Source organism: Podarcis tiliguerta (assembly GCF_965153285.1).
Source record: "Podarcis tiliguerta genome assembly, chromosome: 6".
NCBI lineage: Eukaryota > Metazoa > Chordata > Lepidosauria > Squamata > Lacertidae > Podarcis > Podarcis tiliguerta.
In genome coordinates, this window is record NC_139539.1 from 53,900,421 (window position 1) to 53,925,421 (window position 25,001).

The window sequence follows — 25,001 nt, forward strand, 5'->3', positions numbered from 1 at the left end:
CCAAAACGAATTAAGTTCTTAACCTTACCACTGTAATTTTAAACAGAAAATGAATTTCTTGGCTAGAAAGCAAGTTTATTTTCGAATGCAAACTAGATAACAGCAGAAAAGTATGTGAGCTGTGAGAAGGTTCACCCCATGCACACTCCCAGCAGCTTCTAACACATGCAGGGCAGCCACATTGAGAGAGCAGTGGCACGATTGCTAATGCCTGCACTGTATCTTCCTTGGCTTCGCCCCCTCATGGCGCTGCCATTGGCAGGCAGTTTTAAAAACGTAATTGCTACTGGAATTTCTGAGGGAGCAGATAGTAAGAGAATCTTTTACTCTTCCTGCATTCTGTGGTGTCCTCTCCATCCCCCCCCCCCCAAGCCTGAAGTTCTGGGATAGTTTTTTGGTAGACAGGTTCTGCTCTATCTGTTCATGCCTTCTTGGGCCACTTTCAGAATCTAGGTGATGGGTGTGTCTGACAGCTCTGAGATGGGTGGCATTAGAGGCACAGAGGAAGTGTTGGAGATGAAAGCAGGGCTGAAGAGGGAGGAAGGGCATGGGGTTCTTGTTGCAGGGACAGGCAAGGCGAGCAGGTTGAGGGATCCTCCACTTAGCTCCTTCCCAGTATCCTCACTGTCGGGCTCCCCCAAGTCGGGCACCTCCCCAGGGTCCCTACAAACCATCTACAGTGGTACCTCGGGTTACGGACGCCTCAGGTTACAGACACTTCAGGTTACAGACTCCGCTAACCCAGAAATAGTACCTCAGGTTAAGAATTTTGCTTCAGGATAAGAACAGAAATCGGGCGGTGGTAGCAGGAGGCCCCATTAGCTAAAATGGTACCTCAGGTTATAAACAGTTTCAGGTTAAGAACGGACCTCCAGAACAAATTAAGTTCTTAACCCGAGGTACCACTGTACCTGCATCGTCCTGATTTGACCAGCCCATGACTGTGTGTGTGTGTGTGTGTGTGAGAGAGAGAGAGAGAGAGAGCGCCACTCCTGTCTGGGTGGCTCTCTCAGTAGCAGAGCAAGGGCTAAAGCAAATGTAATAGCGTGTGAGATAGGGATGGAGCAGAGGTTTTATTCGATTCTTATGTCTGATTCAGTTCTTAGCTGTGATACCTGCAGTCCATTGACTCTTGGGACACTGTTCTATGATTCTCATTTAAAGGCAGACCTACCTAATTTGCACTTTTCAAACTGAAGCACAGCCATCTTTTAAAATTCTGGGAATTTCTGAATGCAGAACACAGGCTGTACCATTGAGCTACTGCCTCTCTGATTGGATTCTCCCTTTTCAATGACTTCTGTTATACTACGGAAAAATAAAAACCAGCAGGAGACCTTGTCAAGTCTTCTTTGGCCCTAACATTATGCTTGGATGCTTTTTAAATAAAGTCGTAGCCATAAGCGTATGCTTCTCTCTTTTTTGGAATTGACATTGGCCTAATTCAGTGATGGCCAAACTTGGCCCTCCAGCTGTTTTGGGACTACAACTCCCATCATCCGTAGCTAACAGGACCAGTGGTCAGGGATGATGGGAATTGTAGTCCCAAAACAGCTGGAGGGCCAAGTTTGGCCATCACTGGCCTAATTCATGCACCACATTAAGTATAGTAAAAACAAATGGTCATTTCATGTGAGTGTGCAGTCTGCTCCTGGAACACACTCATTCTGCTCTGGACCCTACTCTTGGTGTCTTTGCTTGTTGCATCTGAAACCAGACAGATTCACACACCAAAAGTGATAACCCAACGGTTTGATGGAAACAAACCAAGAGCCTGGATTTGGATTGTTGTGACAAACCAGACTCTGGCTTGTTTCTGGTAGCGTAGCATAAGCAGAGCAATAACTTTTCAGAAGCATGTACATTAAGATACAGTTTGTACATATGATGTGCATACCAGTCCATTTCTCTCATGCAATATGTCAAAAACCAACAAATGTAATTGAGACAAAAGTAGAAATGCAAAAGTAGAAATGCGAGTCCGGGATCAGAATTACAACCTGTTCTGGTACTTTCTCTAGAGGATCTGTTTAGAGGGGTTTCTGGATGTTCAGACAGCTGCAATATCTAGGAATGCCTTTTCCCAGCTTTGGGTAGCGTACAAGTGCCCACATTCCTGAAGAAAGCAGATCGTCCATTCTTACACAGCCATTAATCATATCCATATTAGATTATGGAAACACGCTGCATGTGGGGTTGTCCTTGAAAAGTGTTCAAAAACTCCAGCTGGTACAAAACGTTTTGGCCAGAATAATTTCTACTGTTCACTTCTCTGACCATATTACCTCCCAAAATGAAGGGGAAATGTGTGTGCGTCCTATGGGGCTAATGCAGGTTTTCGCTGAAGCCTGGAGAGCCAGAGGGGTCGGAGCGAGGGCTTGGGCTTCCCCCACCCCAGCCCCGCGCCTGGGGGGGGAAAAATAATTTTCCTCCCTTTATCCCGCCCCCCCAAATCTAGGTGCGTCCTATAGGGCAAAAAATATGGTACTTTGGTCTTGCTTAAATTACACTGGCTTCCACTTTTGTTTCTTGCTCCAATTCAAGGCACTTGTTATTACCTACTTCGGGCTGCCTTTGAAGATGACCTGGAAACTTCAGTTGGTCTAAAACGCAGCAGCCAGATTACTGGCTCGGTTTCCACTTAGAGTTTATAAACCCTGTTTTAGAACAGCTGCATTGATTGCCTGTTTCCTGGCCCAGTTTAAGATGCTCATGCTAATGTTTAAACCCCTAAATGACTTAGGTCCCAATAGCTGAAAGATTGCCTCTCAAAATCTTGGGGGTTGTTAGCCCAGGAGAGAAGATTCTCTCTAGCATCTCTGAAATTGTGGAATTTCTGCCTAGCATAGGTGCATCTGTTACACAGTGTATATCATGGCTGAAGATGCACCTATTTGCCCTGGCCTTTGACACTATTATATATGATTTTAGAAAGCAATTTACAATGATATGAAGGCATACTTACCCCATAAAATACAATATAAAACCCTGTAAACGTTTAAAACATAAACTTCAATATATTTTTGTTATTTATAGTTCAGTTATTATGCAGGTATTTTGCCTGTTACGGTGCCCAGTAGTATGAAACCATAAAAGTGCCAATTTTTATCTTAATCATGTTACAGGCTGAATCTTACATTTTATAAAAAAGTTGTAACGTTTTGTCACTCAAAAATTTAAACATTGATAAGCATCCGTTAGACCAGAAGCTTAATTTTTCTGCAACTAAGAAGTTATGTTTTTCACCAAGGTTCTTTGGGAAAATGTTGATGATACCCTCATACATTTTTGCAGGTTGTTGTCTCAAAATGCAGAGGGTTAAAGATTTATTTTGGGGATATTGGATTTGCCTGGAGGCAGAAATACTCTGAAACCTAGTTTTCCACTTTTATTTGGAGTTCATAATGTATTTATTAAGTAAATAATAGCAAGTCTTGTTGTGCAGTACAGAAGCTTTAATAAAAATAGTAATTGACATTGAAACTTGGCAGTTGTGTTATTGAGAAGAAAATACACTTTTGAAGGTCCCACAGATAAGCTTTTATATTATTTCCATGGCGTTTTTTTCAGATACCAGCCCACTTAAGCAAGAATAAGTTTATTGATTGATATATTAAGAAGTTATGCCCTGTCCTTGAAGCACATTATCAGGATTACTTCCAATAAAATACTGAAACACTATGCAATAGCTAACACATAACAAGAAGACATTGATTGCACAATCTAAACAAATTTAAGCATTTATCCCAATGTTTTAAATAGAAGAAATTAAGTATTCGTTTAAAGCTGTAACCTTATGTCCACTTCTCTAGGAATAAGCCCCAGTGATCTTATTGAGACTTCCTTTTGAGTTTGCATGTATGAGTATATCTAGTATTCTTCCAACATTTTGGCTAGTGGAAATATGGGTTTATCATGTCTGCACAAGATGAAGGTTTTGGGGTCTCACATTTTAATTCTTCATTTCCTGGAGTAGTAATGCTATACCAGCAACTGAGGATGGGTGACTATGTTAATTTTTGGCTTCTTCTTCTTCTTCTTCTTCTTCTTCTTCTTCTTCTTCTTTTTTTTTGGCAATATTAAGTTCGATTCTTCACATTTTCAAATCAGGTTGTGATTTTTTAAATGCAAATTTCTCCTAATATACAATTTTTTGCATGGATTCTTTTTAACATGCATATTTTTTGCAAACTATTTGTATTTTTCACTAATGAATGCATTTATATGCACACTGTACCCCACTGTAGGCATATTTTACATATTACATGGCTGGAGAACAATATTGCAAACATTGGAGATGTGAATTGTGGAGGATGGCTGTGTTATAGTTTGCATATTATTTCAAAAAGTGTAAATTGGGCAAATTTGCTTTTAAATGCAAACTGAATTTCTCCCACATCCCTATCAGCCACAAGGGAAGAATCAAGAAGCTGCCAAAGTGTGTGGCACAAAAAGTTAGGAGTATCTCACCACCTAATTTACTGGAATCTGAAGACTTGGGGGGGGGGGATCAAGAATACAATCTCCCAGTGCAATATTATTGGCAAAGTTCATTTCAGCTTTTTAGAAGTATAGTCGGAGTGAGACCTCTATGATGCCAGGTGTTGTATAAACAAGAAGGGAGTTTGTTTGTTTGTTTGTTTGTTTGTAAAAGGAGCATGCAGGGGACCACAGGTCGGCAATTGACACTACTAAAGTCATGATGGATGGAACTAATACCCCTAGATTGAGTTTATCATATTAACTTAATTACTTAATGTGTGTGTTCAAAATACTTGATTAATTGGACATGGGTTTTCTGTCTATTAGCTGTAACTTGGACTGAGTTAATATAGGGATTCATACTGGATTCAGATAATCAAGAAAGGAGTATAACTGTAGATTCAGGTAGGTAGCCGTGTTGGTCCGACGAAGTCAAAATATTTTAAAAATTTGTCCAGTAGCACCTTAGAGACCAACTAAGTTTGTTCTTGGTATAAGCTTTCATGGGCATGGTATCTGAAGAAGTGTGCATGCACACGAAAGCTTATACCAAGAACAAACTTAGTTGGTCTCTAAGGTGCTACTGGACAATTTTATATATATATATATATATTTTGGAGTATAACTGTTTTGTATTTTGTTTTAAATGCATAGACTAGCTACCATAATCTTTCAGCTACAAGTCAGGTTCTGAAACATGGATGTTATATATGGTGTAGTTTGCAATTGCAGAATAGAGCACAGTGTTGAAAATAATTATTTTAAAGGAGTGCATTTCTACAAGTCTTAAGTTTGCAATGGGTCCCCTCTGACACTTTGTTGTGACATGCAAAAGCATGTTGGAATGATAATGAAAGAATTGCCTTTGACAACAGAATGCTGCATTATTTATCAGTGTTTATTTTATGGAATAATTTTCTAAGTCTGTTCATTAATTAACGTTTAGAAATAATATGAAATTATAGTTAATGAATTTTTGATAAGTTATATTTTACCACAGTGACTTTCTTTGCCATTATAAACTTTCACAGTCCCTTTGCGTATTTTCCCTCCCTTTTAATTTCAGAACCCATCCAACCAATTTGAAAGTGATTCCATTTTATTACCATATTTCCCAGTTCCCTTTGCACACTTAGAAATTGCTAGTTTGTGAATGCTGATCAAACTTGTTTTAATAATTTGGGGTGTGTTTTTTTTACTTTTGTTGCTCATTCAAACATATTTTCCTATTGAATGTACATGCACTAGTCAGATTGGGATTTAAAAGATTTTATTTCTACAATGCAAGGTTTTTTCCAGTTCAATACCCAGATGTTGCTTGACATCTGGGAATATTAACATTTTTAAAGAAAATGATCACTTGCCTGTATTGATCAGGGGTAGTGGGAGTTGTAGTCCAATAATGTCTGGAATAAGCCACGTTGGCAACTTCTTCTTTAGGCTATGGGGCAGCTGAGTTTAGAAGCTTGCAATAAAGTTTATTGCCATTTAAGTTGTCCTTGTTGATACCACCACTTTGCCAAACAAGTGGAGATAACAGGAAGAGGGAATGTAAACAGAAGAGGCAAGAGTAACAGAGTGGATATAGAGTAACAGGGAGAACCACCTATCGACCTGCCATTATACTATTCCAAGTGATTGTTCCTCAAGCCACACTTCCCTTGCAGGGTTCCCGACATATAGCTGTATATCCTGTGAGATTTCAGGCATATTTGCAATGGTGTGTTGTCTCTGAAAGATTCAATCTACTGCAAAGTTCACAGCAGTGCCCCAGTTCAGCTCCATCTAGGTTTGGAAACTCCAGTATGCACATGATGCTTGTGCATCCTGAAGGCTTCCTTGCTAACTTAAATATAGAGGGATGGGCTCTACCAAGTGTTCAACATGGAGTGTGTATGGGAATAGGAAAGCCCGCCTATCAGGAGCTCTATGTGTGTCTGGGTGTTAGGCTTTGAATTACAATATTCTGGTCCTTAATGCTCTGTGGAACAGCATGCTGCATCTGCCCCGCCCTTTTATTGCTGAGCGTTGTTTGAAGAAAAAGGAAGGGTGTTCCAGGAAAGGGCAGAGAATTAGAGGCTAATGCTTAGGTGCAGCACTTGCATAAGGCAAATGGAGCTCCATTTCCTCTTCTCACCTTTTAGTCCAAACTTTTTGTTGATGGACAGGGGATAGGAGAGGAACAGCTTTATGTTCTGCACAGATAGCTCTTTAAACATGGGTCAAAAAGTGGCAACTCTACATGAAGTATATACAGGCTGACTGTTGACTTGTCTGTCTTATTTAAAGGAATGCGGATTTTTGCTTCTTGAATTATTTTGCTGGTCCACAGCATCCATCAGTATTTAGATTTGAAATCTGCTTGATGCAGCTGTGTGAGCACGGGGGGGCGGGGTATGTTCAGTTGAATTGGGACTCTAGAATACAAATGGAGATTTAAGGTTTGAAATGTGGGTGGGAGCAGGGGGGGAATGTTGCTTTAGCAGCCGCTCATATTGCCATAGCCTTTTTCTGAATCTTCCATGTTCCATGAACATACAGTTGTGGGAGGAAGAGCCAAGGCAGAAATTTCCTGAATGGCTGTGAGTCCTGGGAGACCTGTTCCCTGCATTTCAGGCCTTTTCTTACCTGGCTTGGGAGGGTGGGGCCCTGACTGATTCCAGCTACCAAAGCTGAAGCTGCTGAACAGACTCTTGGGCTGGGCTTTGGGGGCTTTTTCTGTTGAGGGAGGTTCTTGCTGTTGGCTTTGTCTTTATTTTAGATCTTGTTCTGATTTATGTGGAAATTATTCAGGTTGGTTATGTATTTTGGTTGTGTACTGGTAGTAAGATGGAGCCATTACCTTGATCTTCTACATCAGTGGCTCCCAACACAAACACCACCACCACCAAGAGATCGCTTGAAAATTACTGAAGGTCTTGGTGGAGCACTTAATGATTTTTATGCCTGTTGCAGCTATTATAACGTGCACTGCTAGATCATAAGGATATATGTCCAGTGCCTTTGCTATACCTGTTGCACTGTATAGGCACATCCTCACTTGCACATGATCAGCACACGTGTGACGGCTGACACGTGTGTTGTTTTCAGTGCCAAAAGGGGGTGGGGGCGGAATGGACTTGGGCATGTCCAGGAACAGATGCCCCTGCATAACCAGGATTCCCCTGTAGCCCATGAAGTTGTGGCCCAATTTAATCCAATAACAGTTTGTGTCTGTCATTAATTGCCACCTGCTCCTGCGCTGCCAGCTCCACTGTTCTTAGGTCTGCAAAGTGGTCTTTACAAATTGGTTCTCAGAACTGCACTTTGAGGTATATGTGCTTCCTGTGTTTATATCTAGAATACTAATGCAAAGATTGCATTCCAGAATTTCAAAAACCAACATCAAGTTAAACACCGAGAATAATCGTATTTTGATTTTGCTAGCACTCTTAGAATTTGAAGCAGAGTATTAAGCAGTAGGCTAAATCCCCCTTACTTCCACAACTTCCAATATCATGTATGTGGTCTTTCTGAAACAAGAAAGCTCTTGAGAAAAGCTTTTGATTACAAGTGGTGCATGAAACAAAATACTGCAATGTGGAGTGCTTCTGCCTAAGATCACAGCCAGCTGTGCCCTCACCCAGTTTCAGCCCCTTCCCCTTTTCCATCCTCGCCCTGCCAGTCAGCATTCCATGCCTGCTGAGCCATTGACATTAGGCAATGTTATTTGCATGAATGGTGTTGCTTTGGCTGCGTAACAGTTGGCAGGTTGAGAATGAGTTTGCCATAACTATACATTGGTCTCCGCCCCTGCGAGGCAGCTTGCCCACCTGCCCAAGTCCCTTGCCCAGTGCTTCCCAAGCATCCAACAGCCAGCTGGTTGCCAGGCACTTGGGAACCGCAGTGTAAGGGTTTGTGCCAGCCCTGTCCTTGGCATTTTCCAAGTGCTGAACACATGGCTGGCAGAGCTACTTTCTGCAAGGATCAGCTGTGCTAGAGTTTCCTACAGGGAACCAGTTTGCATATTTTATCTGGCAGACTTGAAGACATTGCCCACCAGCTGATAGGTGGTGACTTCAACCCTTCTTTGTGCATATACTGGCTGCATGATAAAGTTCCCCACAGGGAACTCGGTCACACAGCTGGCCCAGTTGTGCCTCTGCCCCACACCTGATGTCACATATGATATCATATTAGGCAGGTATGTATATTTTGGAGGGGCAGATTGGAACCCATGCCTTGCCTAACTTCCTCACCCCCGTGTCTTTACTTTTTCTACCAAGTCAGCAAGTCCCCCCCAAACAGACCCTAAGATAGTTTTTCTGAGGCTTGTAAGAAAATTGTTCTCCTAGCCATTTTTGCAAGAGGAAGTGTCATCTTCCTGGTGGTAATTCTATTATTTCAAAAGATGCAGTGAACCTTCCTGTAAAGTGGCTGTCCAGTTCAAAGGGTAACCATCCACTGATGACTAAGGATTCCTTGGGAACCCAATAAGTATTTTGATTTTTCTCCTACTCCTATGCATCAAGAAGATTCTGATGCGGCAAAGGATGTGTCTATGCATGCATCAAAAGATGATGGTGACAGAGCTGTGGCTTCCCGCTTCCTAACATTTGCAGTCCTGGTGAATATTTGTGAGAATTTCACACAAGGCAGCATGCACCTTACGTTCACAAACCTGTCTATGAACAAATACAGTTTGTTAATTGGTTGTTGCAGAGTAGTTTGTGTCATCAGTAGTTTGCCCCCAACTATTTTATGTTCCTTTTGCACAATATCTTGCATAATGAAAGCCTAACTAATTTCCTTTCATTTATTCATATGTAAAATTTAGTTCTGAACTTTCATTGCTATTGGCCTATGTAAGGAGACAACTTTGAAATCTGTAGCATTTGAAAATTGTAGGTTATGCTCAGAACCATGTTTTTGTTTTTTCTCTTCTATGATAAGAATAGAACTGTTAAATGCATCAGTTTGCTTTCATAACTCACTATGGCATACCCAATAATAGTGTGATGGAACAGTGAGAGATTGTTCTTAGAAATAAAGTTAAAGCATCTTTAGGACCAGGTGGGGTCACTAGGTCTAGAGGTGGTAGCTCTCCATTTGAATCATTTTAAAAGACTGAAAGAGTGCACAACTTTTCTGCCCTCCTCTTTCAGTTCCTTTGCCCATCTGCTGTGGAAGATAGGACACTGGTTTTGCACAGTTGGTAAAAGGAAATAATGATAGCATTTCCCTTTTTCCAATCCCCATTTCTTTCAAGTTAAGAAAAGCAAACATCCCTAGATCACAATCAGCATAAGTGCATGATAGGCTTCTCGTTGGCCACTGGGAAACAGAATTCTGAGCTAGATAGGTATTTGGTCTGATCGAGCAGGTAATTTCTTACGTCTTAATGAATTATGTTGAATAATTCTGTATGATTTTAAAGCTTACGTATCCTTAAAAGAAGAGAAGTTGGCTTAATAAGAGTTTTACATTCCCTATCTTGTACCCCCCTTTTAAACAAACAAACAAAATGAAGAGGTTCTTCCAGTTTCAGCAAAAGTGGGGCTGTTTACTTGTGCAACATTAGCTCAAATATATAAGTATTTGCAGTTTCAGGCCTTTAGTGTAGGAATAAATCAAAAGAAGCCCTTGGTGATAAATGTAACTGAAGAATCCAGGCCTTTCAGTGATACAAGTAAGTGTGTTCGGTAGAGACTTGAGAGGTTATTGCTTCAAGCTGATCACAGTCACATCTTTCTGTAGCTTGAATGCCCTAGATAAACCTGTCACAGCGCTGGGTGTTACAGTAATTAAATAGCTAATGTATTTTTACCTTTTCAGTTTCTACTTCTATATGGGACTCTTCCACTTAAATGGAACTATGATTTTAATCATAGTCATTATACCTTAAATCAATTAAATTGGTGTGGTGTAAATACACATTTGTGAAAAAGGTTACACCAGGAAAAGAGAAATTAGCTTTTCATTAACAAAAAGAGGAGGAGAAAAAATAGACGGGGAGGTTTTATTTGCCTCTGCATCTTAGTATGTGCTCTCTGCCAAAGACTAGCATGACCTACTTTACAACAATAGCAGAAGAATCAAGCTGGGTTTTTTTGTTAACTGTCTTAAATTGGCCATGAATGCTACCTACGTATTCATTTGTAAGTATCTTTTTAAAAATAGCAACTGTATCTCAGACTTTTAAGATGGTATTTCCCTCCCTTTTCCTTTCTGTTCTAGATAATTAGCACCATGGAGCCTCAGGTGTCAAATGGCCCAACATCCAATACAACCAATGGACCTGCCAGTAACAGTAGGAACTGCCCTTCCCCTATGCAGACGGGGGCTGCTACAGATGACAGCAAAACAAACCTCATAGTCAACTATTTACCCCAGAATATGACCCAGGAAGAGTTCAGGAGCCTTTTTGGGAGCATTGGTGAAATAGAGTCCTGCAAGCTTGTGAGAGACAAAATTACAGGTAAAGTGCTTCATTGTTTTCTTATTACTTGAGATTGGGACTTGCATGCCGTGGGCTTCTTTTTCTTTGACTTCTGACAAGGTCTTTACAAGTTGCCAAAGTTTACTACATCTTTTTTATAAAAACACTTTACATTGCCCAGCAATATAGAAATCATGTGTCTGTGTTTCATTACGATACTTCCCTCAGTCATCCAACACCAGTGGCATGAGGTATGCTAGATATTCTGAAGAAGAGCAAATCGCACAAGTGCCTGTGTGTGAAATTACAAGATGAGGAAGCTGAGATGCCTTAGACCTAGATGAAAGTAGTATCATCCATATGACCAGGCATTAACCATAGCTTTGATGTAACACACGAGGAGGGGCGCTGCTGCACACCTCACCTCCAGGCTACACTGCTACTTACCAAGGGGGTGAGGGGTAAGGGGCTGAGGGGAGTGGGGATGTCAGCAATATGTGGATATAGCGGTGGAGCCAGTCCAGTGCTCCCACCAACACGCCTACAGACTGCCCAATGAATACGTATAGATGTTTACTGTGAATGTAGTACCATGAGGCCTAGGTGGTGGAAGTAGATGCAGGAGTTCTCATGGGGACTGAATTTCTAAATCAACGCAGAAAGGGCTGGAACCATGGAAGTGAACCTGTTTGCAAGTAGGTCACACAACTAACTCATAATTTCAGCTCCCTTTCAAAATTAGGACCATTTTAGTTTCTTTTATTGTAATCAAAATGTGTATTCTCTTTTAAGTTATCATCCTGTTCCTCTCCCTCCTCCACTTTATAAATTAAAATATGGTTCTTATGTTGATTCAGTTTAGTTCATCATTATGGGTTGTTTTCTATAGACAGTTTGGTACAGCTTAGATACAGTATGGTTATCAACCTTTTCCCAGTACCAGAAAGGTTCACTAAATTTGGTGTATTCTGGACATAGTTTGTTGGGGTTAACAAGCCAGGGTTGCCCAATTAGCTTGGTAAAACAGCTCATCTTGTTTGCTTCATTCGTTATTGAGAAGAGATGACTGCTGCCAAAATGTGCAGAGGAGTTAACAAACTTCCTGCTTTAGTTTCTTTATTTCATGGTAACAACAATAATATACGACACATTGTGAAGAAGCAAGCCTTGTAATCCAGAAGGTTTAGGAACTGTATTAAATTGACAGGAGCATGTGGTCAAGGATGAATGGTGTCTTGGGAGGGGCTGGTAAGTTAGGGATGTTTAGGAAAGGGTTTGGTGAAAGAATGGGTATTATAAAATCAGCTGAAGCAGGAATGGATATGACTTGAATAACAGGGAAGACTTGTAGACAAAGGGAACAGTGATGAAGCTTCAGGTGGAACACAGAAGACCTGTAGACCTTGGTGAATAATCATGAGACTGCAGAGGGGAACAGTGGTGGTTCAGATGATCATGGAGAAGGCAAGAAAATGCAGATGAGAAGAGCTAGTTGAGAGTGCAGTAATTGAGAAGATTTAAAAGTAAGAACTAGAAGCATAGAACATGATAAGGAATCAATGTAAAGGCTTGAAGTGACACATTTTGACTTGGTTGAAGAGAGTAGAAGTGGTTGAAGAGGACTAGGAAAGGGGAAGTTTGGTTATCTAAGAGAGACTTAAACCTCCCTCTACCACATTTAATAGACCCGTACATCATTTCAAAACCCAATTCCAAAACTCATGAGACTCTCCAGAGTGTCACCCTATATATATATACCATGAAAAACTGAAGCTGGAGCCAAAAATTTATTGGGGTTATCCGTGGGAATCTCCATCCCAGCTATAAATAGGAAATTGAATACAGGACATTGAAAGAGATTTAGAGGCTGCTTGAGTGTAAGTAAAGAAAAAAGCAGGAGGAGTCAAGGAAAAACTGGTATCTCAAAGAGTGACCAAAAATATCTATATACAGTTAGTGGGAAAAGCAATGAGAATGGATATCATCTACGTGTAGGCATGCTAACAAGAAGTAAGCAGAGGATGATAGAAAAGGCTGAAGGCAAGTAGATGAGAAAATTGAAGCAAGGCTGAAAAAACCCCAAAGGAGATGGGATGCAGGTAATGGAACTGAAGCTGATTCAGAGCTGGAAAATAGAGACCAAAGAAGATCATATGGAGGGTTGGAGAATGTACAGTAGATAGAAATTTTAACTGGATTGTGTCCACTTCTGCTTGGCTACAACATTTCCTGTAGGGTAAGGGGAAGGTTTATGTTATATGGAAGATGAATTTATGGGTCTAGTAGGTGAACAGTGCTCATTTGTATTTCTATTGAGATTCAGATGTTAAATGCTTAGTATATATTTTAGCAAATAAGCCCTGCCATATAATGTGCTGAATTCAAAAAAGTGTAATGTGCGGCACAAGCGGTATGGCACCTGGCCTTCTCATCAGCATCTTAGTGAAGAAAGAACTGCATTTGTTAGTCGCTGTGCAGTCCTGTGGACAGAGAGATGGCTTGCAACATCAGCATCCTTCCTGATAGGATGTTTACTTCTACATATGTGAGCTATATATGAATTGTCACCCTTGTGAATGATACTTTGTTGGAAGGAACACAAGAAGCTGCTATATCCCAAATCAGACCATCGGTTCATCTAGCTTAGTATTGTCTACCAGGCAAAGTCAGAGATTGAGCTTGGGATCTTCTGCATGCATCTCAAGTGCTGTACCACTGAGCTGTGACACTGTCACCAGCTGCACTACATTTTAGGCAATGCAGCAGTGGACAGAATAAATCTGAAGAGATTCAAGGTAGACTCAAGTTGCTAATTATTAAGTTGCATTGCTCCTCTTGATAGTGAGCCTTCATAAGAAATTTGTTTTTGGGTACTTGTTGGCCCATGCTTATCCTGTCCCAGCTGTACTAAGAGCCAAGCAAGGTTCAGCTGGAGCTGGAGTTGCATGGTATCAATTAGGGGCCATTGAGCAACATTCTTGGGAGCCAGTTCCATATAGCATGGAGAGCTCAAGATTCTAGAAGAGCCAGCAGGCATTGTTTTGGCGGGGGCATGAGCTCATAAGCTAAATGGCAAAGCAGCCTCATGAGCCCCAAGATCCATTCTCTTTCGCGAAGAGCCACCAGACAATGAATCGGGTAGAGCCTTTCACTCAAGCACATAGCTGTCAACTTTTCCCTTTTCTTGTGAGGAATCCTATTCAGAATAAGGGAATTTCCCTTTAAAAAGGGGAAACGTTGACGGCTATGCTCAAGCATTTCCTGCTAGTCTCCATGTGAGCGTTCTCTCTTCTCTGCCAGCAATTTAGAGGGAATGATAGGTCTTGGGCTGTAACTGAGGTTGTGGAGCTGTACATTTTTTGTTCTCTTTTCGAGAGAATCCCTGGTCTTACAATGTTTCTTCTGCATTGCCTTAGATTTCAATCTGGCTTTGAGTCTGAAATTCTTGAGGCAAGCACCTGCTGGCCTATATCCATAGAGATCCCCTGTAGTTTGGAAATACTGTCTGCAATATCTGGAGATTGGGACATTCCAGGGCGGGTATTGACCCAGATTCCTTTACCCCAAAACTTGGTTTCCAGGATGCCGTTGAGTTCTAGTTCAGTTTCATAAATTGTGACTGATTTGCATTACACAGTTTGACATATTTGGGTAATATATTGATAGGTGTTGAAGGTATGTATTGATAGGTGCTGGAAGCATTCATGTAACTTCTTTCTTATGTCAAAACAACTTGCAGTGGCTTTTATGTTGGAATGGCCATGTGCATTCCCTTTGAGGAATTAGTTAATATTGCGGGTTTCACACCTGTACTATATGAAACTGTTCATATTTATAACCCACAGTATTTATAGTCTAGAGTGACTGGCATAATGAAAACCTCAGTACTTCCACTTCTGCAAAGGAAGTAGATTTTAATAGGCTAACACTTAACATCCAAAATAATTTGATGATAAATTCAGGGTGTGTGCAGTTCTGATATTTTAGACAAGTATTTAAATGGCTATTGTAGGGCTGAATAAATCCCAAATATCTACCTGCTGGAGTACCTAAAATGGGGGTGCTAACACAACAGAATTTAAAATATTTTTCCAGCTTTCAGTTAACTTAATAATAATGTTCAGAGTCTTCATGCTGGCTTTTAGGTAGGTAGACTTTAGAATCTGATTCATAATGTTGCGCATTGCTTTTGAATATGCTTTTAAACAAGCATATTCTTTTACAGAAAAAATGCTAATTTGGTAGTATATCAAACCAAGTTGACTGGGAATGACAGCTTCTGAGACAGCCTTTAATTTGGACTTCAAAACCAAAATTGTAAACTTCAATTGTGTTTAGTAGTTTCCTGGAGCAGGCATAAAATGCTAGTGATCTATATTTGCTATAACTTGGGACAAACTTTAATTGTGACAGAGTTTGCAATAGGGGAAATGTCTTAATTTCAGAGTTTTAAAAGAATGAGCCCATAAGAAAAGGAAGTCAGGATAGGCCAAAGATGTTTAGCTTTGTTTGGCAGAGATGTTTAATAAAAGCATAACTTCTAGTTGTAAAGTGTGCTTATTAAATTCTTCATTTACACTACCTAATTAATTCTAGCATTTTAAATTAACTCTGAAACTGGTCCCTGCTGTATCATTTCGAAGCTGCAGCATATTTTGCCCAATAACCCAGTTGTGAGTTTTAATCAGCTGCTCTTCCAAAACAAAAACAAAACAATGGAACCTTGAGTCAGTGAACTATCTTGCACAGCGAAGGTATAATATCAGAAAGAGGAAATACTTTTCTCATTTGGGTGGGGTGGGGTTTGAAACCTAGGGCTTAAAAATTGAGACCGAATTGAAGCAAATTATTTTCCTAAATTATATTACTCTTCGTGTATGATAAACAAGATATGATTCTTCCTACAGATAAGCAATAGTGCCAGAGTATTTTGGCCAATAATTAAAATACAAGTCAGTTTTCTGTGCATTCCTAAGAAGTATATTATGCCTGTTTTGATCTAGTTTCCTTATATTCAGGACTTTTTAATTTTTTTCCATATAACCCGAAGCAGCAGTTGCGAAGTAGTACCATCTTAACAATTGAAAACCTATGGAAGCCTTGTAGATAAACCCATGACAGTTGCTGGCCTGTAGTAAATAAATAGCCATAGCCTGCTGGAGGCTGGCAGAAGAGGGACAGACAGAAAGAAAGCTTCATCCTTCTGGTAATATTCCTTTCCCTTCTTATACTGGACATATAGGAGATAGTTCTTTGTTCTGTGCTGGGCACAGAAGAGGAACAGGGTGCACCATTCCTCTGCTGTCAGTCCACTCAGTCACCTACATGTAATTCCTAGTTGCCTGTAACTACCAGGCTAGTGCTTAAACACAGGGCTGAGGCATGAATTAGAGGGGGAACTCTGTGTAACTGTGCACCTTACTTTCCCCAATAGCCTGTGTACATACTTGAATAATTTGAAACCATGCATGGTGCTTAATGCACAGCATCCAGATAGGTCTCTTGTGGTGGTGGTGGTGTTGCTTTAAATTAATTACAGCCATAGGGGAAGGGAGAGAATTGCTGAGGTCACAATGCATGGATTCCTGACCTGTCTGGACATGCACACCTGAAAATCCTTCTTCCTCAGCATGAATATCAGGCTTAGAAAAAAATGTTCCAATAGGCACCAGTTTGCAGGGGATTGTGGTGGGGAAGGAAGGGGTAAACTGTAACCCTAATAACATTGGGCTCTCGCAGCTGTACTTACCATATTTTTTGCTCTATAAGACTCACTTTTCCCCACCTAAAAAGTAAGGGAAAATGTGTGTGCGTCTTATGGAGCGAATGCAGGCTGCACAGCTATCCCAGAAGCCAGAACAGCAAGAGGGATTGCTGCTTTCACTGCGCAGCGATCCCTCTTGCTGTTCTGGCTTCTGAGATTCAGAATATATTTTTTCTTGTTTTCCTCCTCCAAAAACTAGGTGCGTCTTGTGGTCTGGTGCGTCTTATAGAGCAAAAATACAATTTAAGAAAAACAAGAGACAGAGAGCTGGATGCTGCACAGAAAAGTACAACGTGTAGTATGATTCTTTGTCTGGAGCTCAGCACCACTTGGTTCTCTCAAACCCTTGGGCAAAGTGGTATATCTGCTTTGGTTTTCATCTGTTTTCCTGAACTATGGGGGAGAGCCCATTTTATTCTGAATGATGTGATGAAGTAGCTTCCATCTAGCAGTGGGTAGATTTTTTTCTTTTTTAATGGTTTGAGTCGCTGGCCAGGACGCCCAGTCCTACTGTAAAGAGTTCTGCAAGGACATTTTCCCATTATGTAACTGGATGTTAGAATTCCACAAAGAGTCATTGTGAGGAATTAATCCATTTGCGTAAATTAAATTAAATAATTAACTGCATGGAAAAATAGATTATGAGTTCATGTTAGATAGCTCAGTGAAAATACGCACTTAGTGAACTAGGAAATTTCCATGTTAGGGATGGAAGTTAATACAACCTGTATTGTAGTGCTGCTGTTAATAATAATAATAATAATTTTATTATTTATACCCTACCTATATGGTTGGGTTTTCCCAGCGACTCTGGGTGGTTTGCAACACATATAAAAACATAATAAAGCATCAAACATTAAAACAAATGGATGGTGTAGCTACATCTGGACTATTGTGTACAATATTATCTTAAAATTTATATTTAGTAATGTCTTCAAACGTCAAGAGAGAGGAGGAAATAAACAAGAACTATAAGGTTTTCATCACCTGGTTAAAAGTGAGCAAAGGTGAGGCAAGTCAGACCTCTCTGAAGGGAGTATTCCATAATTCGGATGCTGTGTTGAAAAATGCCTTTACCTTGTCCCACCAGCCAGATAAATGTCTGCCAGAAGGGCATCCAACGCGAAGGGGATGTAGTAGAACCAAAATTACCACGGGGGCTTCTAAAGCACTTGGAAGCTTTTCACTTTAGAAATTATATCTAAGGAGGGGTCATGATAGAGGAGGCCTTTAAAGAATGCAGAGGAAGTGAGTATATCTGATTTCTCATTCTCTGGCGTAATAATAGAAGTCAGAGTCACCCAGTTAAATTGATGAGCAGTGGAGTCAGGATGAGAAAAGGAAAGTCTCCTGGAATTTGCTGCTACAAGATACTGTGACTGCCACTGGCTTTAATAGCTTTTAAGGGGAATTGAGACAAATTTCTTAGTTCTTTCAGCGGCTGCTAACCATAATAACTAATGGGAACCTCCCTGTTTGGAGGCAGCGTAACTTTGAATACCAGTTGCCAGGGAGCAAAACAATTGGGGAGTGATGTTGCTTTTACTTTACTTGTAGATTTCACAAAGGCATCCGGCCACCTACTGTTAGATACATACCACTGGTCTGATCTAGCAGGCTGCTATTACATTCTTAACAGTGCCTGCCTTTTGCTGCACTATAGCCATGAAGCAGAAATTCAAAGAAGAGACACTGAAATATGGATATGTTGGTTCTGTGAAGCTTAGAGTTACTAAATACGTTTTTAGCTTGGTGCATTATTTTTGCTACTTAATCCACTGTTGGTTTTGTTTTTTTGGGGAAGAGTTATTATTTCTTCAAATGTATCTGTTTGTGTGTGTGTGTCATACACGTCTGTGTGTCATAAAATTCATTTACATAGACCATGCAGTGTTCTACCATCATTTGGTAAATCATTGAACCCAATATTTGTAGTATGTCATTTAGCACCAAGAAGTAGAAAATAACAGTTCTCTGATACCTGGATTTATAAAATACGTTTGGTTGATACGATGTTTGCTCTGTCTGTTTCCAGGCATTGCCATTACATTTTTTTACCCATAATCCTGCCTTTCTCCCGCATAAGTTTTTTATTTTAGAAAAATGCTTCACAATATGCATTTAAATGTGCATTTTCTCTAACTACATGTATTTAAACATGTAGTTTGATGGGTTTAAACTGCATAGAACTATCCCAGTGTTAAGTGAAATATGAATTTGGGGTGGTGGTGATTAATACCTGATTTGCAAATTTGCAGAGAGTTAAAATATATTCCTGTAAGAGACCATTGTTCATTGGTTGGATCTTCCCTCCATGGAACCAGACAAACATGGCTAAAAGCATCTTCCTAGGAGGAGGGACACCTCCCCCAGCAGTTTCAGGGAGGCTGTAGGTTTCGTATCAGAATCCAGCATTTTAGCAAGAAGCACTCTTTCCTCTCCCATCTAACTCTAGGTTACCAATACACCTTTGAAAGGCTACTTAACTTCCACTTATCCAGGGATTGGTAGTAGCCCATGGGTAGGCAAACTAATATCCGGCCCAATCACCTTCTAAATCCTGCCCGTGGACAGTCCGGGAATCAGCATGTTTTTACATGAGTAGAATGTGCCCTCTTATTTAAAATGCATCTCTGGGTTATTTGTGGGGCGGGCATAGCAATTCTTTCATTATTTTTTTTCAAAATATAGTACAGCCCCCCACAAGGTCTGACGGACAGTGAACCGGCCCCCTGCTGAAAAAGTTTACTGACCCCTGTAGCCAGTCATGCTACATGCTCTCCAACCTGATTCTGAATATTAAAAACCCAGTCAATTCAGTACAGTATTCGCGCAGAAATAAAACTGCTAGCACATTTGCAAAGCCAAGCTGAGTCCAGCATAGTTCCCCACAAGCTCTCTGCTACCTCCACCTACAAATAAAAATTCTGGGGTGGTCACGTGTTTCAGACCTTTTCAGAGTGTTAACAGGACAGACACCTTCACTTCACTGCTGTACTGCAGGGTCTGCTCCAGTCTCTAGGGCTTATCATGGTATTTGTGTCGAAATGTATTTTCAAAAATTAAAAAATTGTCCAGTAGCACCTTAGAGACCATTGGTCTCTAAGGTGCTACTGGACAATTTTTTGAAAATATATTTTGACTGCATCAGACCAACACGGCTACCTACCTGAATCTAGAACCATGGTATTTGCGTGTGTAGGATTTATTACCCTTCCTTAAGATGTAGCAGTTTTTTGCTGTTCTAATTTTCAATGTGATGGGAGGAGGGGAAATTAATATTTTCAGAATTTCTGTACTTCGCTTGGAAAGAACAATCTGCCCACCCTGGATAGTCACATGAATCCTTCTCAAACAGATTGTGCTAATTGCTGCTTTGTTAGTGTTGGACTCATTTGCTGGTTTTGTAGTAACTTTTTTTGTTTGTTTGTTTCCTATCCACTTCTTACTTCAAATACGTTTTCGTTTTGCTTTGAGTGCCGCTCTCCCTTGCGTTGCTTGAGAGTGGTGGGATAGCCCTCCGCACAGGGCAAGAGGTATTCCATTCACAGGAAGAGGTTTTTAGCGGTGTTTAGACTCAGCTTTGTGGAAGTCTTTTAAGTGCCCTTCTAGTATTTGTTTTATCATTTTCTTTTAACGTGCGCCTTGTGTTTTCAGCAGATAAGATGATGTGCCCTAACCTCTAATCAGAAAGAATCAGTGCAGTCCTCATTTATTTTATCAATTAATGCCATCAAGAAAACCTGGCTGTCAATTTGTTTCTAAGTTGTGCTGATAAAGCCTTTTACGACTCAGGACCCCATTTCCCATGCCCAACGATTAGCATCAGAGGCCTTTATGTTTGTGTTCTGAATTGCGGCTGTTCAGACAGTGGCAACAAGGTAATCAGCCTTTTCAGTAGTAGCCCCTTTTCTATGGAATACTTTCCTAAAGGGGCTTGATTGAAAAGAGGATCTCTCTGTCACCTTTGCCTGCACCCTGTCATTTCACTGCCAGTTGCTCTGAATGGTCAGCTTTATTGAGGAAGAATACTTAAGACTTTGAACTGCTGTACACAGTCTTTTTTTTCTTGTCTTTTTTTAGAAGGGTAAGATTTGATGTGAACTAGCGGGAAGTGATTAAATGCCTCATTTTGAAATACAGATGGTTATCTCTCATGCTATCTTCTCCTCAGGGACTAGTTAGGAAATAGAAACTTGAATCCCTTTCAAATTGATCACTATTAGGCACATTACATGTGTCATTCCCCATCTCCCAATTTTGTAAACAAGATACTAGAAATACCAGATATTTGCCAAATACATGCACCTAGAAACTCACTTCTTTTTGTTTTTGGAGGTAATTAAACGTAGGTCTGATTGCATACCAGGTGTGCTCATAAGAATAAAATGTGTTATAAACGAGGACCAGGAAATATAAAAATACCCCTTTTATGGGTTTTTTTCTTCCCATTTGTAGATTTGCTAGAGATAGATTTTGTGCTAGTGCCAACCCCATATGGCCTTCACATACTGCTCGGCATATAGTGTTTCTAAGATTGGCATTTAACCAATATAAAAAAAACCCCAAAAAACCTTAGAGAAATATTACCAAATAATAGCCAAGTACTTAAACATTAATTTTCTACAACAGTATTAAATAAAAGTGAATGAGAATTCAGAAAATGCTGTCTTCAAAAGGATAGCAGACCCTTCCAGATATTTCACTGAACCTCATGCTCCATGTACATGGAGACCTTTCAGATATAGTTGACTCAATGGCAGTCCTGATCCATTGACAGTTGTGATCTGTTACCTTTTGGTCACAAAGTTCACTTTTTGAACTTGGGCTCTTCTTAGGAAATCCCATTGTCTTCCATATCCTCTCTGCCCATCCACCATCATCCACCCGTTGGGCAGATTAATGTGCAAAGTTCCACATCTGCAGTTGCACATTAAAATCTGTGGGCTGGGGATGAATAAGTATTCAGAAAGTTAAATTTTCCACTAGTTTTCCTCATTTGATTTCTCCCGACAGTTTTGAGGGCAGATGCCTTTATTTTAAAATGAACTGATTCTCTATTGTACCTAGCCACGCAAGAGGAATTGTTAGTGTCTGTCAGGGGTTCAGGAGCAGAGGCACAGGAGAGGGAGGAAATGGAGAGCGAGGGGGAGGAGTCTGAAGGAAATGTCAGCGATGACAGCGGTCCGAGGTCTCTGAGTCTTTCCAGTGAATCGGAGGATTCACAAAAGGGGGCTCCCATGGTCAGGGCAAGGGGAGTGCCCAGGGGGGCACTTCAGGAAGAAGGGGCCAGAGGAGACTCAGAGAGCAGCAGTTGGAAATCCGGACCAGCGTCCACACCAGAGTGCAGTAGGGGGGAGGAGTCCCAGGCATCGGGATCAGGCGGCGCGCTACCAGCGGGAGAACAGGAGGCAGTATTGACCACGCCTCCGTCAGGGAGCGAGGAAACGGTCAAGAGGAAGGTTAAACGCGCGCGCGCGCGCCAAGTTCAAATATACAGGAGGGCAGCACAGTGGGCAGCCCGGGTAGGGAGCCAGGTCCTAAAGCCCGCCGAAGAGAGCGGGAGGAGTCAGGGGGGTCAACGTCTGCGTCGGAAGAGTCCAGGAAGGAGGAGACCCCGGGGGGTAGCAGGACCCAGAGGAGAAAGGAGAGAAGGAAGAGGTGGAGTAAGATTAGAGTCTTAAACTGGTGTACAGGGGGCGGAGATTCAGATGGAGCTTCGCCGGTCTAGACCCTAGACGTAGAGCTGGGGCGCTGAGGCTTGGAAATGGAAACTATACTTCAATAAAGACTTTGATACATTACTACCGGCTAGCGTTGGTCCTCTGTGAGCTGGGACCAGGAGCCAGCTCTGACAGTGTCCTTTTTACTTAGCTCTGTGAATTGGTTTCCTCAGCTGATTCTTCCCCCCACCCCACCAACCAGCACAGCTTTAAAGGTTTTTCAAAGTGCCCCAAGTATGAGATCCTTGACAAATTTGAATTTGTAGATACAGCTTCCTGTGAATGTGTGAACCTGACAAGAGTCTTCCTGGACATAAAAAAATAAATTTCAGAAGCTACTTCTTTTAAAATTATTTTGCTGCTCTTTTTGGCTTTAGGCTTTGTGAAGGTTTTCAAATAATGTATGCTATAAAACAAGTATCTTGAAATACATCGATAGTTATTTGAGGTACTAACTAGGCTTGAGTTTAAGAAGGGTGGATTCTGGCAGGGGGGAAGTAGGGATGGGGATTTGCCCTTTGGAGATCTATCCAAGGGTAATGTTTTGTGAGTTTAATATATATTACCTAGGTTTGCCTTTAATTGATGTCTTGAGTAGCTGAATTGAAGTACAGGCAGCCCCCTGTTTACACAGGTATTACATCCCAAGGCACCATGCCCATCAGTGAAATCGCATATACTTGTACAGTGGTACCTCGGGTTAAGAACTTAATTCGTTCTGGAAGTCCGTTCATAAACTGAAACTGTTCTTAACCTGAGGCACCACTTTAGCTAATGGGGCTTCCTGCTGCTGCTGCGCCGTCAGAGCACGATTTCTGTTCTCATCCTGAAGCAAAGTTCTTAACCCGAGGTAATATTTCTGGGTTAGCGGAGTCTGTAACCTGAAGCATCTGTAACCTGAGGTACCACTGTATCCCATTGAAAAAGCCTGCAAACACCCCGTAATGTCCCCCTCCTTCATTCTACCCTTTTAGTGACATTTTTATGGCATTTCTGGGTTCGGCGCAATACATGTATTCACTGTCATGTATATACTGAATGTGCGTAAACGGGGGGCTGCCTCTACTGAATACATCCTAATGGGTGCTTCTGAATTAAACTAGCTTCTTGAGCTTGCACCATTTTTTTAATTTTTAAAAGAAGAAGTAGGATTTTGCCCTTAAGAAGGCTGTCTTGAAACATTGTTCAAAATGACCCCTCTTCAGTCCCAGTGCAGCTCACAATGAGCCCTTTTAAAAGGCTGAAATCTGTCTGATCACTTGTTTGGAAGGGAAGACACCTTTTTCTCTTGAACAACATCTGTGGAAGCTTAGCTTTTTAAGTACGTTTCCATTTCCTAAGCAGTGGAGAGGGGGACCCCACATGCAATGCCCACATTGCATATTCCACCTAAGGATATGTACATGGTTGCATGTCTCTTAGTATTGGGGATGAGAAGAAATCTCAGTGGTGGATTGCTTGGGTGGGGCATAAATGCTTGTGTACAAGGTAGTTTGTTTGTATTTTGTGAAATGGTTTTGATTTTGTCAAACGACCAAATTGCAAACACTTTTCTTAAAATCTAAGCACCAGAGGGTAAGATTACACCTAGCTCTATGGACTTCAAGAAAGCCAGGTGTTTGCACTTGGTTTTGTTCATGTTTCAAAATAAATGTGTCTTTTGCTGTTGCCCTCATTTTTTTTCTATTAATTTCTGCAAATGCATCTTGCCCTTCCTACAAACATAAACACTGTTTTCCAAAACATGCACTGCTTAAAGTTCTGCAGTTTAATAATTTTTAATGACATCTAAATAGCAGTTTTATTTCTTTTAAGATGGTGTATTATTAATAGATGTGATTTCTCTTATCATTTATTTTTAGGTATCTGTAGAGTTTGCATTGCTTCCAACCCACCCCAGTTACTTTTTCCAATTTGGCGACTGTGTCCATTTAAGTTGTAGAAGTAGATAGGGCACAAAGACACGTTCAGCTTTTACCTTTCAATTCATGATGTCTACATAAACAGTGCTTTTGATTTACATGTTCCAAATCTATTTAACCATTCGTATAGCATTTGATGAAGAGGGAGCTTGCCTTCTAATTTCTCTCCTGCAAGTTGCCTATATTTTATAAATGGTTGCATTTTGTTTGTTCAGCAAACGATGCACAAAATGGATTAGATGTTTATAGAGGATTTAAGTAGCTGGCAGAAGCAACCCAAAGAGGAGAGTTCCCATTAGAAATGCCACTTGAATCCTTACGCCATCTATATCCAGTTATAGTGCAGAATAATTGCAATTGTTCCCCATTAGTATTGGCAGAATTCAAATACACGTAGGCTGCTAAGGCTTTTAGTACATTCCCAAAAATAATTCTGTATCCTCTCGCATGTGTGTGTACGTATTAAGGATGTGTGAATAGTCCTCAATCCATTCCGACATTTTGCACTTTCACCTGGCATTTTCTGTTCCCCTGCAATTGGTTTATTTTGTGCAACTTTTTCTTTTATTTCATCATCCACTGTATCCCCTTTCAAAGTTGATGCATTTCCAGAGGGGTAGCCCTCTTACTATTTTGCAGCAAAAACAAGAGTTTGTGGCATCTTAAGGACAACGTTTATGAAGGGGCTGATG

The 25,001-nt window shown here is 40.8% G+C and overlaps 1 protein-coding gene across 8 annotated transcripts in view; it reads left to right on the plus strand.

Moving 5' to 3' along the window:
* ELAVL4 (ELAV like RNA binding protein 4) overlaps positions 1-25,001 on the plus strand; it is a 92,153-nt gene that overhangs the window by 32,290 nt on the left and 34,862 nt on the right. For all 8 annotated transcript variants that reach the window (XM_083447887.1, XM_083447884.1, XM_083447888.1 and 5 more), the window contains exon 2: positions 10,699-10,939. In XM_083447887.1, coding sequence (XP_083304013.1) covers positions 10,699-10,939 — 241 coding nt within the window. The remainder of the gene's footprint in view (positions 1-10,698; positions 10,940-25,001) is intronic.